Here is a 20,096-nt window from a genome sequence, read left to right on the forward strand (position 1 = left end):
GTTCAAATTCCAACTCTATTACCCAGAGAAAAGGGTCTATAAAGCATCTACTATGAACTAGGAGACAGAGCACTGGCCCTGCAGTCAGGAAGATGTGAGTTCAAATTTAGACTCAGACATTTGACATTAACTAGCTATATGCGATTTGGGCAAGTTACTCAACCCTGATCCATGGCCATCGCTAGTTTTCCTAAATCATATCTGACCATTGGACTAACATGACTCTAGAGGTGACTGCTGGTGACTTAGCATAGCACTCCTCACTCAAATCCAATTCATGTGCATGTCAAAACATCACCTCCCTTCTTTGAGAAAGGACAAATATCACATATGGCTTTGAGCTAATTTCCTGGACCTAAGTCTTCTCATCTGTAAAATGAACTGGTTTTACTAAATAACCTCCAACTACCCCTTTTCTACCTATTGTCCCTCCTTTCAGTAAGGGCCATTCTTTTAGGAGAGATCAAATGAGTACTCTGGGGAAGTATTGATAAACCTTAAAGCACTCTATGAATGCTAGCTATTATTTTGAAGAACAAACTCATTTAATCACTTTGCAAGTATTTATTATTATTTATTTATTATTTCCATGTGTCAGGAACTTTAAGAAAAGTAAAACAATCTGTAAGTATAGAAGATGTTCCTAAAGTCAAAGCTATTTTAAACTTTAAATAAAATTTAAATACATCAGGGCTTAAATTTAATAGTTGGTATTATTTAAATCTTTAGTATTTAAATTTAATTTTTAGTATTATTTAAGATTAAAATCGGGTAAGACATTTTTGGGAAAACTTAAGTGTGTAACAGAAACATAGAAAGATAGGAGACAACCTCCTACAAAAGCAGACACTGTCCTTGGGCTATCTAAGTAGCATGAGGCCAAGGAAGAGAACTGCCTCAAAGGCAGAAAACTATCTGAGTTATAGAATAATGGGACTTCCTTCAACCTCCCCCCCCCCCAAAAAAAGAATAAATGCCCTCCAACGGGCATCTCCTCCAGTTCTCTGGGCAAGGGGGAGTGGTAAAGTGGAGATGCAACAACTCTGCCCCCCAGCACAGTGAGACCCCTCCCCATCCCCTCATCCTCTTCCCCGCCCCCAGCCTGGCTCCTGCTTCCCCAGCTTCACCCAGGAAGTTTTGGATTCTCAGGGTTTGTAACCCCGCAGGACACCTCCACTCTGCCCCCAAGCTCCGGGGACCCCACTTTCATTTAGAAAGACATGAGTCGGGGGGTGTAAGTGTGCAAGTGTTGCGGGGCAGTAAGGAAGGGCGTTAGTCTGTGGAATATTTATCAGATATTCTTTTTTTTAATGTAAATCCCCCCCCCCAACCCCTTCTCCAAATCCAGTACTCGCAAAATATATATCTGCATCTGTGTGTGCATAAATAATTAAATAAACAAACAAACAAACAAACAAATAGAAATACACATCTATGCACGTCAATAAATAAATAAATGAAAATAGGGGAGAGAAAGGCGAAGACAGACAGCAGGACAAACAGCGAGTGACCACAGGCGCCTGCTCCCCTCCTGGCCCCGCCCCTCCTGCCCTCTCTCCTCTCTCTCTCCCTCTCTCTCCCTCTCTCTCCTCAGGAGCTCCGCGGGCCGCCCCCCTCCTTTCCGAGAGGAGGCGGAGACTAGCTCCCCGACGCCATTTTGGGAGCCCGTCTAGCCCCAATGTTTACCACTCTATGGCTCTTCTCCTCCCTCCCCTCCCCTCCCTAGTCATTGTCTGTAAGAGCAGCGGCGGGCGGCAGCAGCAGCAGCGCTTTTCTCTTTATAAGCCCCGCAGTGCCCGGATGTGAATGGATTACAATGTATCTTTCAGGGAAACCTATTATTATCAATGTGACTCCACGGGGGAGTCAATGGTGATGATGATGGTGATGATGATGATGATGATGAGAAATCTCTAAACTTGGAACAAGTTTAAGACTTTATAGGAGACGAAGAAAAAAAAACCAACCAACAAGATTTGAGGAAAATTATTAACTATTCTGTGTTTACATATTTTTTTTAAGAAACAATAAGGAAAGGGGAGAAAAAAGTTGGTGAATTTTTCTTTTTTTTTTCTTTTTTTGGTGGGTGTGTGTGAAATTTTCTTGAAGTTGTTTTATGGTGGAAAATGCAAAAATCAGAGCCAGGTGCATGATCTTGTGATCTGTGGAATATCCCTGGAGCAGGACTGAGTACCAGTTAAAAAGTACTTTTTGGGGGATATACATGTGAGATACTAAGCACTTGCAGAAGATTTTCTCTTTTTTCAAAAGTCTCTTTCCTTGGAATATTGTGAGAATATTTGTGGCCATTTAAGGTAAAGTTACAATTTGCTGTCAGAGTAAACTGTCTTTTAATTTAATTTATTGTTTTAAAGAAATGTTGATCATAATTTATTATTAAAACAAAAGGAGCAACTTGTGAAGTGATAGCAATTTGAGAAAAAAAGTGTGTGCCTGCATTATTTGTCTGTACTCGCACATGTAGAAATAAAAGGGTGTGTTTAATGTGTGTTCTTCCACACACGTTGAAGCGTATATGTAACAGCTACTGCATAAAGCACGCGTGTATAACGAAACTTGAAAAGTATAAAGCTTTATTTTAATCTGAAAAGTGACGCGAAAATAGATTTTTTGTGGTTTCTAGGCCCAGTAACAGTCAATGTTGAATTGAAATGTATATTTTGGGGGGAAAGGGACGGAACAGCCCCTGGAAACTCGAGTGCAAAAAGCAAACAAAACAACAACCCACCTCAAATGCTTACTTGCGAAGTTTGTAGTAATACTCTGTGACTTACAAAAAAAGAGGGGACAAAGTATGTGCTGTCTATAGTTAGAGGAAGAGCCCAGAGAGAGGAGACAACCTCCCCTCCAAATTTTTTAAGTTGGTTTATATATGGAAAAGAAAAAAAATGTTCCTCTTGGCAAAGTCTTTTTGTATCACGTGTATTTGCAGCCTAATATAAACTTGCCTTGCCCTGAGTGTGAGAGCGAGAGAAAGAAAGAACTGAAGAAATTGAAAGTATAATAAATTTAAAAAGTGCCTCCTAGGGAAGAAACCGGCAACGATTGAACTGTTAGTGGTTCAGATATTATCTGAGGGTTTGAGGGGAAAATGAGGTGCCTGATGGATTTCCGTTTGTATTTGGTGTTTTTTTTTTTTGGTGGGGGGAGTAGGAGGAGGGAACAGGGAGATGTTATGGATTTTGTTTTTAAAGAAATGCAACCAAAATTGACCTAGCCAACCCGACCTGGGAAGAAACGCGTCTCTTCTCTTCAGCACCCCCCCCCCCCCACCGCCTTTGCTGAACTTGCAATTCCGTCTGTCTTTGCGTGTTTCCCCCATACACACCTCCCCTCCCCTTCCTAAAGGAGCAGAGAGTTGGTGTTAAGAGTCAGGGATCTTTGCAGGGTGTCTCTGGATCTTGTAGTAGTAGTGGTTGGTAGTGGTGAAGGAGGAGGAGAAGAGGAGGAGGAGGAAAGGAGGAGGAGGAGGAGGAGGAAAGGAGGAGGAGGTGGTGGTGGTAGTGGTAGTGGTGGTAGTGGTGGTGTGTTTTGTGAATGCAGTGATTAGAAATGAAACCCGTCTCGTTGCTGTTATTGGAAGGGGAGCCCCATCTCTCTCTCGGGCGGTAGGTACCGGAGCTGGCATTTCTGGTGGATCGGTGGCTGATAGTGTGATGGTGTAGTTAGCGGACAGAGCCCGGAGCTAAGATCTCGAGGCTCGGCCAGGAGCTGCTGGAGGGTGGTTGGAGCCTTCCTTACACGCGGCTTTTTTCCTCTTTCCTTGGGGCTGCTATTTCATTTCTGCTCCATGGAGACACCCCCCCCCCTCCTGTTTCCCCTCCCTCTTCTCCCCCATCCTCCCTCCCCCAGCGGTGCCCACTTTAAAGGAACTGATCAGACTTTGGTATGGGCCTTTTAAAAAAAATCATCCTTTACTCCACAAATTAGGGTTCTGCGTAATTACCGAACTCGATCCCACCACCCTCTATTCTGCCACCCCCCCCCCATGGGAAGTATTTTTACTCAGAAGATTCGCATCTTTTAATTTCTTCATAGCTACTTTATGAGGAGGGGAGGCGTGTGTGTTTGTCTGTGTGTTTGTGTGTGTGTGTGTGTGTGTGTGTGTGTGTGTGAGAGAGAGAGAGAGAGAGAGAGAGAGAGAGAGAGAGAGAGAGAGAGAGAGAGAGGAAGAGGAGGGGGAGGGGGGAAAGTTGAGACCGGATCGTTGCTGAGTAGTTTCTCTTTTCTCTGAGATCCATTCATTCTTTGCTGTACCTCCTGTTGCATAAATGATGCGCTGAGAGCGGCTTTTTTTTATTTGGTTTTAGAGTGGATGTTACCAGTTTTGATCGTCTCTTTTGGAAATACAATACCTTTGTTTTTTTTTTGTTTTTCTTTTGCTACTGCTGCCCCCTCCATCTTAAAATATATATATATATATATGTATATATGTATATATAAATATATACATATATATTTCTCCCCCTTCTCCTCTTCTCTCCCTCTTCCACTTCAATTACACCCCTCCCCCACCCCCCAGTCTCCAAAAATCCGATTGTGTTTCCTCTAAGGATCGGGACTGGGTTCTGATTGCGGTTATTTCCATGTTTCTAGGTTTGTGTGATTTTGCTAAAATGCATCACCAACAGCGAATGGCTGCCTTAGGGACGGACAAAGAGCTGAGTGATTTACTGGATTTCAGTGCGGTAAGAAAGAACGGTGGAAACTAACTACAGCTGTAAAACAAAACAAAACAAAACACTGGCTAAAAACAAATAAACTGTGATCTAAAGTACACGAGTAATTTTTAATCGGCTAAGCCATGCTAAATTTCAATGTCTTTATGGACAAGTCTTTATCTTTTCTTGGGTGTAATGAAAAAATAAAGGAATTCTATTTTTTTTCTTTTTGAGTTTTATTATGTACCTTAGGAACCCCTCCCCCAAGAAAATTAAGAGTTCAAAGGGAAAAAAGTAAACACCCTTAAGTAAACCCAAAGGTTGAAACATATCAGAACATTGAAAGTACTTGTACTTTCTCACTACTCATTGTTTCAATAACAACAATTTTTTTTCTTTTGGAAATAGATAAGAGGAGGAGCCAACTGTCTCGGTTTGTTTTAAACTGATGCTTTGTATTAGAAAGACCTGTCCTCCAAGTGAAATCTCTTCTTAGTAAAAGATAGAAAAATCTCTATCTATCTATATATTATATACATGTAGAAAGAAAAAGAAATATAGATAGAGAAAGACAGATTTGTATATACTTATATCTAAGTATATATGTTTCTATCCTTTTGGATATGCAGTTTGTAAATTTAGTAGTCTCTAAATCAGCATTAAACAGACTATATACCCTGGGAGAGTTTAACAGCCTTTGCATTCCCTCTCATCTACCTTTTTAGACCTCTGTCCATTACCCAACCCAAAACTTGCCAGGAATATTTATTTTTAATGATTGATGAGATTGGTGGTAAGATGCATTTGCAAAACAAAACCAAAAATAATAATCCATAAGATGCACCATCCAAAACCGCCTTGTAAATGGGGTTGCTTCAATGTTGCTAGTGCTTTTGATGGTGCTGCTGCTGGTGCTGCTGCTGCTGCTGGTGCTGCTGCTGCTGCTGCTGCTGCTGCTGCTGCTGCTGCTGCTGCTGCTGCTGCTGCTGCTGACTTTTCTTTGGAGAAATGGCTTTCGGAAGTTTGGCCAGGAAACGTAGCCTGAGGCAGCTTTGCAGCCCTCTTTTAGCTTGTTGCACTTTCCCCATTTGTTCCTTTGCTTTTTGCATCCTCTGACTCAGGGAAGGTGCGTATTATCCACTAGAAACGTCGAAGAAGAGGGAAACCAATTAGGGTCGAAATAAATGTAAGGGAAGAGAGAGAAAAGGAGAGAGAGAGAGAGAGAGAGAGAGAGAGAGAGAGAGAGAGAGAGAGAGAGAGAGAGAGAGAGAGAGAGAGAGAGAGAGAATGAGAGAGTGAGGGAGAGGGAGAGGGAGAGAGAGGAGTCTTGCTTCAAATTGCTCTCATGTTAGACGAAATGAGAATTTAGTGCAGGTGGCAGTTTGCATTCATTTTTATTTGGGTTCACATATGACAGACAAATCCTATGCGGGATTGAAATGGACGTTGCCACCTTCATGGCCAAGGTTTTAAACTTAAAACAAGCAACTTTTTTTCTTCTTTGTCAAAATGCTAGTTTCATGGGAGGCATGTTGTCTCTAACTTCAATCTTGATAACATTTGGGGAACTGTGTTTTTTCAAAATGTTAACATTGTCTAGGAATCTAATGAGTCTAATTGAAAAGAGTGGTGTATAAGAGAATTAGGAGGAGGGGGAAGAGTCTGGATTAGTAATATTTTGCCAGTTTTAGTTTTGAGTTGAATGGTGATGTGTTGTGTTAAAGAAGCCCTCTACATAAGCTTTGACTTATTTGTTAAGAATGTGAAGGAACTTTTGACTAGCTGTGAACACGCAAAAAAAAAGTCTCTTTTTTTCTAGCAGTAATGTTTCTTTGTTTCTTTTAGATGTTTTCACCTCCTGTGAGCAGTGGGAAAAATGGACCAACTTCTTTGGCAAGTGGACATTTTACTGGCTCAAGTATGTAAATTCTTTTCCTTAGTGTGCAGTTAAAATGTTATTAGTTGTGTACTACCTTGTAATATACATATATATATATATGTATGTATGTGGGGTTCTCTTGATCTATTTTCAAAAGAAGTCATTGAAATATAAACAAAAAGGCATGAATTATTTTGGATTTTGGATGACACACAAAATTCTGGTTTGGGGGAAATTATTTTTTTGCTTCCTCTTTGGCAAGAAAATTATCTCAAAATTCCATCACTTAGCAAAAAAATGTTTCTGATGTAATCGAACATATAAAGCTCACTCTTTTAAAAAAGAATTATTAATGTAGAGGATAATTTAATATTACTATGTACTTATAAACAGAATATTTTTTTAAAAATCTCTTAGTAACTACTGGGTTAAATTAATCCTTTTAAAGAGAAGAATTCTTTTTGAAGATGAATGCACTTAATGAAACACCTTGCCTATAGAATCTCTTGTTAGTCTGAGGGATTGAACAGAAATATTTTTAAATACCCTTTTAAATACTTTCCCTATTGCCTCTTCATATTTTTCCATTGTATTTTTATGTAGTTATAAATTTGAATCAACTTCTAAATTTCAAAAATGAGAAAATCTTGTTTGACGTATTTTAAAAAGTCAGTGGTATTCACAAAGGAATCTATGTATATAATGACCATCTGATAATTAAGGAGGAGTTTAAATGTGAGGAAATTTATATGTTTGGATGTACCTAAGATTAGATGTGAAATTGGAAAGTAAACCATGCATTAGAATGTATTTAATATCTTTACACCAAGTTTCATTTCAGAAAGATTCTTACTTTATTGAAGGTTTCCCTTAAGTCTAGGCAAAACAAAACAAAACAAAACAAAATGCACCTACAATTGTCAAAACAGCTATAATAAATTTAGAGTGTTGGCTGTTGAACCTAAGAGTACATTGTGCACATGGATATAAACATGTAGGAGTATTCACAATCAAATGGGTTAATGTTGTCTTCTTTTAATTCTAAAATACCAATGGAAATATGTATGTCTTTGAATATAAATTTTTATTTGTTATTTATTTCCATTTTTATTTACTGGTACATTAAAAAATTGTACAGCTGTACATTTTACACTTTTACAGAATTCATTTTTTTAAACTATTTCAAAACAAGGATTTTGTTTTGTTATTAAATCTAAAGAAAAGAGTTTTTATACAAGTAGTATGTTTTTCTCTTTTGAATCATGAGATTCTTCTTAAGGTTTGTTAACTTTAACTTTATATATTTTCTTGATTATATTACTTAAAAGTTTTTAAATGTTACACAAATTTCTAAAGCTTAGGATCATAGGAATTGCTATATTTTCAGTTTAGTGACTTCTGGGAATTTATTTCTTTGATTTCCTTTTAATTTGTTGTTGTAATATCTCCTAAATCACATTTTTACATATATCTACTAAACAGTATTTTGACATATTAATATAAGTATTTGAGTAGAAATGAGAATAGTGTATATTTTAGACATATTTTAAACATTTCCTCATGTTCAGACATAATCAATACAAAGTAACTATTTTGATAGTCATTTTCTTGATGTGTATATTGATGTTTAAGATATTTGGTTATGATTTTCACATTCAAGTAGATTATGCTAGAATTTTCAATGATACACAATGTTGAAAGTCAGTTCCTCAGTATTGTGAAGTGCTGAGAACTACCTTTAAAGCTAAAACAAGTTTTAATCAGTTATAGTACGTTATCAACTTTAAGTTTGTGAAACAATAGCTATAACTCTATTCCTAGTTGATTTCCTAACTTTATCAATATTTAAGCAAATTATAGATGTTTAATTATTATTTAATAAATGTTGAAAAACTGTTTATAATAGCTAGGAGAACATAGACATGATAAAAGCATGCATGAGTGCATTTAAGCATGGCAATATAGTTGCTTAGGAAAATTACTAACTTTCATTTAAAAACTTAAGATTTCACATGGAATTATGAGGTGATCTTGAAGGAAATATATAATAATTCCTTTTTTTAACTTATGGAAATACACAAGTGTAGTCCTGAGGCTAAAAGTTTACTTTTATGAGTTAGGAGTATAGTCAGTTTGGCCAATTAAATATGCAGTCTATACATTTGATATATTAATGTGATATTAATAATAATGGACATTGCAGAGTAGGATGAGTTATCATTTCACTCTGTTTATTAAAATGTATATAATAATTAAAGAAAATGATTTGTATTTTCAAATATACAATCACAAAACTTTTTAACCCATGATAATTTCACATGGCAGATAAAAATTCTGTACAATCTGTCCTTTCACTATTGAAGTTTGAACAAGCAAATGATTTATTTCTATAAATCTTCATCCTGATTTTAGGCTAATCTATCATTCTCCAGTGTTAAATTTGAAAGTTTTCAAAGAATAATAAACAAGGAAGGAAAGGAAGGAAGGAACAAAAACTAATTCAAACTGGAAATAATCTGCATTTTACTGGAAATCAAGTATGTTTTACAAAAGCATGGTAATATTTCATGCTTAAAGTTCCCAATAGATTTTGACTTAGTTGATACAAGGTGCTCCCATTGTGATTTGTAATATGTGAATAAAAATTAAGTATCTCCATATTTCCTTTAATCTTAAATTTCACAACATAGTTTTTCCTACCACCTTATGAAATGGTGAGGCTGCAAGGGAGAAAGGAATGTAACCTGAGCTATAGCCCTGACATTCCCAGGGAGCATTTTTCACATGAAAGGCTTTTGTCAACCCAGTAAAGGACCAGCAGTTTTTGTTTGATGTTTGCAGGTGTTCAGCAGAGAGCACTAAAACAATTCAGCCATGATGGTTCAGAGCTTCTATGACCTTAACAGGGAGAATTGGTGGGCTCTGGAATTATTTTAAAGAAAACTTTCTTGCATTTATTTCAACCTTCATGTTGACTTTACAGTGATTTAATACCTGTTAAGTCATTGGTTTTAAACAGAAAGATAGTTGTGTCCATTTGCATGGAACTTTATATATAAAGGAAAATAGGATGACCAAATGGAATTTACCTAGATTGTTTCACAATTTTTTAATTTATGACAGGGCCCTCAACTTAAATTACTTTACTACTACATCAATCCTATTAGCACTTCTTTAGCTTGCAGACTTTTTTAAAAAAGAAAAATAAATAACACTTATACTTGATTTATACTACTGTACAAATTAAACTTTGGAAATTTGTTGATTCTAAAGAAGTTTTTAGATGAGATACTTAGTCACCAGTGTTACAGTTCAGATTTCCAGCTATTTTATGATGAATATTTTCTTCTTTTTTCCCCAAGTTTTCAAAATTTGATATTTATCATGCTGTCACCTAATTTTACTTAAGTATTCAAATATCTTTTAAAAATCACCAATTATGAGTAGTCAAATAATTTAAAAGAACAATAAAATAATTTGTATTTCCATGATAGATCATTTTATTGTGAAACAAAAAAAAAACCTTCCATGTTCATCCATGTTTCTAAGAATGTACAGAGAACAAAGTATAGAAAACACTGGGCAAGTCCAACAATTCAGTGGCATAGGAGGGAAAAATCAGTCTAACTGGTTGCTTGACATCATCCAAGTGATTAATTAGGAATTGTATAGATATGGTGGTTCATGTGACTTGAAAAATCTAAAACTTTTATTTATAATTACATTAATCATGTTAAGAATTATCCAAAATTATAAAGTATTTAGTAAATATTAAATTGTTTTAGATCTTTTAATTTTTTTTTCTTGACCAGTGATTTCACTGGTGTAGTTAGCTTTTGATGAGGAGACTACACCTACAAATTATAGTCTTATAGAATTGCTGGGACATTGAGAGGTTGATGGACTTGTTCAGGGCCCTAAGTAGAGTATGACAGAGATAGAACTTGAACCCAAGCTCTTTAGACCTTTGCCATGTTGCCTCTTATAGACACTTGATCTATTATTATTGCTATTGACAGTTTCTGCAAATATTTACAAAACTATGAATATTTTGCGTCAAAATCTGCATTTTTTACACAGTGCAATTTGTAACTAGTAATTTTAGATAATTTAGAGAAAAATTTCCAATAAAATATTTTGCTAATTTTCAAAAACTATCAGATTTTATGTGAAATTTATATAAAGATGAAACCCTCCATAGTAGCTATTTTAATTATTTGAATGTGATGGAGGAAAATAGCCTCAGTGAAAGGGATTGTATAATAGTGTTGTATGCTTTTAAAAATATAGTACTGCCCATGTAGAGAAAAAAGTAATTATGATAGAATATGATGTTTTTAAAAGTACAGGAAATTAATAAGTCAAACATAAGAAATATGATTAAGCCTATACCTGATGAGATCTCTAAATATTAGTGCTTCAGGGACTTTCAAGACCATTTTGTTCAAACCCTTTGTTTTATAGATGAGCAAACTGATTTCCACAGAAGTAAAGTTACTTTCCCAAGAGAATACATCAGTTTAGTAATAGATTTGATCCCTAATTCCATTGTTTTTCCACTCTATCATAGTTTGTTTTGAGTTGAGATACAGGGAAGTTCCTTCTTCCAATACTTTTACCTTTTCTTAAAGTAGTTTTATTTGAATGTATTCTACTTATTGAAACCATCTATAATAATTCAGTATTTTTGTAAGGTGCTTTAACAAAATTAGTCTAATCCTTTTTAAAGCACTTAAAATCACTTTTACCAGCATTGGTTGCAGCATTTTTCTGTTCCCCTGGAAAGCCCTTAGTAAGAGAGCAGAAAATGAATACCACTACTATGTTCTTTCTTAACTTGTGCTGTCACTATATATTGTATGATTATTTGAGCTAACATTTACACATAAAGATATTGGTAATGATCAACCAATATTGAGGTCAAATCGTTTTTTTTAGGATTCTTACTGAACTTCTGATAATCTGTCTACTTTATTACTTGTAAACATTTGTGGATGAGGAGACAATTGCTTAGAACAAAAAGAAAGACTACTAGTGACAATTTGTCCTTCCAATAATGTGGAGTCTAATAATATTATGTTGGTGCTAATAATATTATGTTTGACCTGGAATTTTATTCCATGCTCTATTGTAGTTGAGAATAATTTTGAAATGTGAGTAAATGCTGTAAACTGTGTACAAAAATTTCCCCATATAGTATCTTTATATTTTTAGCATTCCATATGAAAATTTAATTTCACTCAGTCTTTATCTTTAACTCCTTTTCTTTAAACAAAAAAAGAGAATTTGCTGTATCTAAGCTATATATTATACTATGATCCTATACATCAATATGATGTTGTGGTGACACTTAAAATATTTTATTTTCAATTCTCCTTATGAATATAATTAAAACCATTAGTTGAGATAATAGCATATGGAATGCTTCTAATTTTATTTTCCTCTATAAATGGACCATATTTCAAGATGTAAAAGAGTTTGGCAGATCATTACTGTATTATTTGTATTTCATTTAATATTTACGAGATATAACTGAGCATATAATTTATCTGTATTAGCCAAAGTAAAAAGAGCTTTGTAGTATTGATAAATGTTTTACTGGGCAGGAGTAGTTCAAATGTTAAATTTTCTAGGTTCAGATAAAGTAGGACTCTGTGACTGTCTCCAGTAAATAAAATGCCTTAAACAAGCACAGGGATCCAGGAAATGTTGAGCCTGAAATACTTAACATTTTTGACAACATCAGCAAATTATCCTTTCCCTACTATTGTAATGAGAAAATCACTTAAATAACAGATGAAAAGCTAAGTCATATACACATATATAATAGAACTATGTAATAAAAGTTTATGCTGTTAATTGCTTGAATCTATCTTAAATGCTTAGCTTCATAGAGCACTAAAGACTGTCATATAAACAGTTTTGTTTTGAGCTTAAAATTATTCCTTCTTTCTTTCATCTACTATGATAAACAAAGTAATTTTGTAAGCTTTACAGATCAAACATTTACTCCTAATGGTAAGCTACATTACATAGGAAGTTTTCAAGTTTGGTCTAGAAACTGACTAGAGTCCTGGTGGCCCCAGGCCTGTGATTTTCAGTGTTTAGTATTATGATGCTATTTAGATCTGTTCCCATAAGCCAAGATAACAGATCTTAAGTTGCTTAATAAGGAACATGGTGTATTTTTGTAATGTTCTGCAGTTTATAGGTCTTGATCCAAAAGCTCCTTAGCTAATCCTTAAGATTCTAACACATTAGGATGTTTTAATTGAAGTAGAATTCAGGGACTGAATTTTGAAACTGGACAAGTTACAAAAAGTTGGGGGTTTTTAATTGGTGTTTCACAGGCTGGTTTTTGATCTGTTGTTTTTGGTGTTCTCTGATTTAGAGGTTTTAGTTATTAGATAAAAGTCAAATCTGTGAAATGAAATAAAATTTCTTGTTTCTATTAGATTCCTCCTTATTTGAAGAGAGTTCTTAAAATTGGCTATCAGAATTTACATATTGGAATTTCACATGCAATCTAAGCCATTTTAAATGCCTTTGAGTTCTTCAAACTTAAAGAGTTAACACATGAAATATAGGTAGACACTTTTGAATCCCATCTGTGTGAACTAACTTGATCTAGTGAAAAATACTATGGTGATCTATTTGTTCTAAAGTCACTGGTGGTTTGATGTTAAGAAGAATGTTATTGTTGTTTTTTCATGAAGCATGCAGAAATAGAAAAAAATTTGAAAAAAGTTGTTATATTTACTTTAATTTCAAAAGTAAATGAAAGCTGAATTGATCCGGTTATCAAATAATCTGATGTGTTTAAAAAAATCTGTTTATCTTTATAGATTTCTAAGTGGTGAAAAGGTATTTTTATTTAAAGGTGCAGTAACACTATTGTCCAAATAAATGCTATTGTATCTTTGTGTGACAATTAACATTTAATGAATGACTTTCCAGACTGCCATTGGTGGTAATTACTATATGTAGTTTATTAACTACAATCTATTGTTGGTTGTAGCCTGTATTGATTTGTTTTGCAAACAACACTTCACATGTGCTGATGTATTTGTACATTACTTTTAAAGAACCTGTTTTATTCTCTAATGTTATAAATGTCTCTTGGACTAGGATATTTGTAATGGAAATTAAGTATTCACTAACCTTTATACTATGAAAAATCTTTCTTTACTGAAAAGGCCCTAAATTACTGTGTTTGAAATAAATATATCATAGAGTTGGAAGAGACCATAACAATGTTTAGTCCAACCCTCTCATTTTCCATTGGAGGGGAAGTGAGATTTAGAAGAAATGAAATGACTTGTCCTAGGTGATACTTGGACTTCTGAACTACACCATGTGCAAATAGGGTTGGCAAAGAGGAACTTCACCATGGCAAATATGGTTAATAACTTCTGAAAGGCACAAAGAAGATATGAATTAGTGTTTCTAAAGAATTAATAAAAATTGAGAGGTTGTGGTACTGACATATGACCCAGCTTTCCCTGTCATCACATATTTTAATTTGGCTAACATTTGACGAATAACTGTTAAAATGTATTGTGTTATTAAAATAACAAAGTAAGACCTATGATTAAATATCTAGACTGTAATTTAATCTGGAGGGTTCTGGTACTGTTATAAACCATTTGCCTTTTTTTTTGTACCAGATGACGTCAAAAGGCAGCTTGATTGAATTCTGATCCTGTATTACAGGAGCACCTGCTAATGCTACTTTGCTTAATGGTCTGTCAGCATTTCCATTACAACTTTTTTTCAGATATTTTAAACTTATCTGAACTAAGCTGATGGCTAGCATGTAAACTTTCAGTCAGGAAGAAAATATTTTCCCAGTTCAGTAGAGAAGCCAGCAACAAAGCCTCTTTATAGATGCCATGGTGCCTCTCTTAGAGTTCTCCTCTCTGATCTTTATATGCCCTTCATTTTAGCACTTTTTAGGTGATATTTATCTTTATTATATAGAAACCAAGGCTAAGATACTTAATATCCAATCTCAATATCTCTATGATATTTTAAACCCAGTGCTCAAGACACAAAATACTTTGATGAATGCAAACTGAGAAACCAAGGGATAATATTGAAATTTTAGCTCTAGTCATTGAGTTTGCATAACTAAAGGAAGAGAAAAACATGAAAATATTTATCAATCTTATCAATCATTTCCATACCTATCCTGGGGGAGTGATTAAAGAAGTTTATTTAATTATTTTTTAATATCTTGACCAGGGTCACAAAACTAATATATGTCAGAAGCAGGACTTGAGAGACCACTTCTCTATTTTTTTATTCCAGGTAGCTTCTCATAGATATCTCTATTTCTGCCCCTCTTTTATTTTTAATAGGATAAATTTTCCCCTCATTTTAATTATATGGTTTTTGCATATATGGAAGATGGGGATGAAGAAATAATTATACTTTGATGCTATTTATTCTTGGTACCTATTGGATGTTCTTCATTGATGGTATATCAATGGTGGCTCTGATTGATATATAATACACACATACATTTGTGTATAGTATGTATAAATAGAGACTTCATATTATTCTGTAAATTATTATTATTATAAGTACTTTCATATTAGAATATAAGTGCTTTGAGAGAAGTATTTTCATTCCTTGTATTAGTATTCCTAGTAACTAGCTCATAGAGAATACCTAATACATTTGTTTCTTGACCAATTGATTGGTTGATTGATGTTGAAACAGAGTTGAAACAGGTTTTATCTCATTTTACTTAATTCATTAAGATATCAGATCTCTTCAGTCTCTTCATTTTTGGTTTCCTCCATGAATATTTCTTTCCTAGTTGTTTGTATAAACTGTATAAACCTTTGTAGAATACCTTTATACTGTACAGATTTAGTTATATCATGTATCTAAACCTGTCCCCACATGATTATATATGCATATTTGTATATATGGTTGTATATGTATAAACATATATGTGTACATACATACATGTTTGTGAGTATGTATATATAATCTTTCTCACCAAGACACTTACATAAAGAGTCTATTGCAAATGTTGCCCATGTCCTTCAACAATTTGTACACTGGTATGCTACTGTACTATATGTGTTGTAAGCCATATTCTGCTTCTTTTATCTCCATTAGGTACCTCATCTCCTCTGACTTCAGGTAGAAAATAAAATAAATCATGACTTGAAGTGGCATAAAAAGGACCTGGGATTTTAAAGCTAATTGTCCCAGTTGATAGCTAAGAATCGCTTTTTATGATGGTGTATTACTAACTTCTGAGACAAATATAAGAGTTATTTGCTTTGTCAGTAAATTCATCTATAAAATACCCAAAATTAACTCTTGGCTATCAATCATATCAACTGTCTTATTGAAGAACAAACATGGCTTGATGTGGGAACATTATATTCAATGATTAAAAAAACCCCAAGATATCAAAAAAAAAATCAACATGAAGAAAATAGCTACTCATTTTATTTTACTTTCCAAAGAAAATAGCTTGAGAATATGACTTAATTTTCATGACTTACTAACATGTCTTCTGATGCTGACACATCAATTCATTTAAAAAATTTTGAGTTTTGTAGCCGTGAATTATAATAAAGAATAAAATACTTTTGATAATTTTTGGTTGCTCTCTCAATAAGACATGAATATTAAGAAGTGATGGCTATGTTATTTTGTATGTTTTGCTTGAATAGGTAGCTTAATTTTTCTCAAGGAACATATTAGGTAGATAGTTTATTTTTGAATTAAAACACAAATATTTATAAGTGGACAGCATCAGTTACTAATATAACACAAAAGTCTATGAACTATTTATAATTTACAAGATTGCCTTACAAAATTATACCCCATCCATTTGCCTAATGCTACCATTGACTTCAAATACATACTTTTTTAAAAACTCTGTATTCAGATCCATACTATACAAAATATAAACATTTTTGGATCTGCAGTTAATGATTTAGTAATGAATTTTAAGTCTACAAAACCACATTTCATTGATTACTTGAGAATACATCACTTCACAACATAAGAATCTTTTAGATCTTGTAAGAACTTATAGATGATCTGTTCTAGTCTCCTTCTGCTATGAATGAGGATACTAAGGAATAGAGAGATTTGGTGACTTGCCCCAGGTCACAACAGCTAGTTATTGGCAGTATGGAGTTTAAAACTGACATAACATGAGTCTATGTTCAATGGTCTTTCCAATACACCCTTCTCAGCTGACAGTTCCATAAGTCAAAGTGACAACTTCTTTAGGTGAAGGAAATTAAGCCATGTGAGTCAGGAGATGTAGATTCTTCTGCAACATCTATTGTTGAGTAGCTTCTTTATGTGAAATAAGCCACTATAACTTCATTGCTTTCTGTCTAAAATCAAAATAATTGCATACAATAATTATTTAGTACCCTTCTGACTTGAGTGAAACTTTGAGTTCTTTTGCAAATAGATACCTTTCAAATTCCAGAGGAGTTATTAAGATTATGAAGATATCATTGTAATTGCTATCATCATCACAACATGCATTGCTTTTAAAAATTTTGCTTGGCAACCAGATACTTAATATTAACACACACAGACAAACATATGTCAATTTCTCCAAATTATCTGGATTGTCAAAATTATAAAAGCCTATATATATGTACATATATATAAATATATATAAGAATTCTAAAATATAACCTAGGTCAAAAGCTATATAATTATACCCCAAACATTAAAAAGTACAAGGATTCATTTCGTGCAAAATATAAATTAGGAAGGATTTCATATTGATTTTGACCTAAAGATCTCGCTAACAATCCCTACTCTTTTTCATCAGAATTTTTAGAGAGATATTGGGGAAACAATGTAATTTTGGAATCATGAAGAGCTGGATTCAAATTTCTGACTCATACCAGTTATGTCCCCAACGATAAATCACTTAATATCTTAATATCCCATGTAGATACTCAGAGTTTAAATAGTTGAAAAGGAAGTATTGATATACATTGACTGAATATTTTATGCTGGGATTTCCTTCCACTGAAATCACAAGTTAATACAAAAAAAAGAAGTTTGTGAAATGATTATTTTGTGGTGTTTAACTTCCCTTGATTTCTATGTAACCCATTTTTCTGTGTTCAGAAGCAAAGTGAAAATTTCAAGTAATGTTTGAAATTGTTTTGAAAGATCATGTTCTGGGTTGTGTGGGATGTTCTTAGAGAAGGATACTACAAGTGATGACAGTAAAAAAATGTACTAGATCCCCTTCATATTAACTCATAAAACATTTTCTAATCCTTTGTTAATCTTAAAAAAATAAAAGTTTTGTGTTTCAGTTATTTTATAAAACTGACCATGAGAAAAATTTTGCCTTTTTGTGGGCTAAATAACTACTTTAATCTGATTGCACAGAATGTTAGAAATTAAAGTTGGGAAAGATGAAGTATTATCAAAACTGATTATTATAGAGATATGATTTTTTAGTGGAGTGCCCTTTTTGTAATCCTAACAAATAACAAATGTCTCAAAAGTATTTATTTCATTCTTATGGAAAATGTAATTTATATTTTTTTCTGACAGTTTTTTCCCTTTTTTCAGATACTTCTTTCATTCTTCAATTTTTCCCTTTTTTGCTATATAAAACTAATAAGCTCCCCTTATTTAAGGTTTCAGTGTTATCTTGGAAGGGACAATCTACAATTTCAACCTTGCTAATTACAATAGAACTACATATAATAACAAATAGTTCCTTAAGGAGATGATTAAGATGATGATTATCCAGATTTTTATTGATGTCTTTTGTTTTTATATCATTCATTTTTTAATATGTCCCTCTCTTGTCTACTTTCCAGTAAATCATCCTTTGTAAAAATCTAATAAAGGGATTTGTAGATCAAAATTATGTTTCAGTAACTGTTTTTTTAGCAATTCCAAATTACTTTCTATAACCTACATTATATGTATTATTCCATACCCATGGCCTTTCTATCTCCTCAGGGAAGGAGGTGAGGTATATTTTCTCAATTCTCTTTTGAGGGAAAGAATTGTAATTACATTAGTGTTTAAGTTTTTCCTTATTATTTCCATTTATATTATTAAAGTTATAAATGCTTTTTCCTGGTTTAGCTTACTTTACTCTGTATCAGTTCACATGCCTTCACATGTTTCTCAAAATTTTTCATATTTGTCAATTCTATTCAGTCAGTAAATAATCATTTTAAGTGGTTTCCCTGTAAAAGACACTGTCTAAGCAATGGGAATACACAAGAAGTACATAAAAAATAGTCTCTTCCCTTAAGGAGCTCACATTCTATTAGGTGACAGACTTGAAAATAACTAGGTCCATATAATATATGCATACAGTAGGTGGAAAAAATTCATTCTTCTATTCAAATTTTATTAGCCATTTCCTAATTGATAGATACCTATATTGTTTCTAATTCTTTGCTACCAAAAATTTCAGCTCTGACTATTTTTACATCTAAATCATCCATCTCTACTTGTAGTGCCTTTCTTTCTGCATTTGATATCTGTGTAAGAGTCTACAAAGGGATTTGTAGGTCAAAATTATTTTTCGATAACAAACTTTTCTTTCAATTCCAAATTACTTTCCATAATAGTTGGACTAATTCACAATTGCGCAAATAGTGTATTACATCCTAAAACCTATCTTATATTGACTGGTTTTCTTCTTTTCTTCTTTTTATACCTTTGTATGAGGTAAACCTAAGAAGTTCTTTTCATTTAAATTTCCTAGATTGGCCCCCAACTTTTTAAAGACACTTGCATTTTTAAAGATAGTAGTTAAAAGAAAGAGATAATGAATGTCTTTCATTTTCTTTATAGTTAGAGGTTCACTGTAAAAACAATATGCTTAAGAAGGGATTTAAATAAGAGGTTCCAACCACAGGTTTGCAGTTGATACTCCATTTGTCTTCTCTGTTATCTCCTTTTAAAAAAGTACAAATTGATTGTCTCTGATTCATAAAAAATGCCAGGAAAATTCAATAAGTACTTTGCAAATAATACATGATAAAATGTGAATCTGGATCTACTTAGATTAAAAATGTGCTACTTAAATCCAAATTAAATGATAAAATTAACATTTCTCACTCAAACTAGGCTAAAGAATAGAACATTATAGAAAGATTTGTGTTCAACTGAAGTTCTTTGTAGTTTTAAAGAAAGGATGATAAGATAGAAGACTTTTGGAAGTTGAGTCTATACCAGTGACCTTAAAATTTATTGTTTGGCTGTACTTTCAGTAACATTCAGTATAGAGATATGACAGGCAATGAGAATGATGTTCTATTTGTCTCATTAAATTAAATTAAATTAAAATTTCTGACTTACATAGCTATTTTCATTTGTGTATAAGAAATGAAATATTCTCAGTTGTAGTTTGTTTTATGTTTCTGCTTCTACATACCCTGCAAAATTCTTTGGAATTGGTTAAAGACTGTTGAATCTATAAAATTAGCCCATTGGAGAGTATTCATGAAATCACAATGGGCATTGGTTTCTGTTATGAAATTGCTGTTGCA

General features: G+C 33.3%; 1 protein-coding gene across 7 annotated transcripts in view; it reads left to right on the forward strand.

Annotated features, from left to right (window-relative positions):
- The first annotated feature begins 1,724 nt into the window (after positions 1 to 1,724).
- TCF4 (transcription factor 4) overlaps positions 1,725 to 20,096 on the forward strand; it is a 443,115-nt gene continuing 424,743 nt past the window's right edge. For 4 of the 7 annotated variants that reach the window (XM_074208517.1, XM_074208519.1, XM_074208522.1 and 1 more), the window contains exons 1-3: positions 1,725 to 2,315; positions 4,618 to 4,709; positions 6,528 to 6,600. In XM_074208517.1, coding sequence (XP_074064618.1) covers positions 4,638 to 4,709; positions 6,528 to 6,600 — 145 coding nt within the window. In that variant the 5' untranslated portion in view covers positions 1,725 to 2,315; positions 4,618 to 4,637. Of the gene's footprint in view, positions 2,316 to 3,515; positions 3,630 to 4,617; positions 4,710 to 6,527; positions 6,601 to 20,096 lie in introns of those variants that run through there. The other 3 variants (XM_074208518.1, XM_074208524.1, XM_074208525.1) reach the window with 3 other exon arrangements.

This window comes from Macrotis lagotis, chromosome X (genome assembly GCF_037893015.1).
Source record: "Macrotis lagotis isolate mMagLag1 chromosome X, bilby.v1.9.chrom.fasta, whole genome shotgun sequence".
NCBI lineage: Eukaryota > Metazoa > Chordata > Mammalia > Peramelemorphia > Peramelidae > Macrotis > Macrotis lagotis.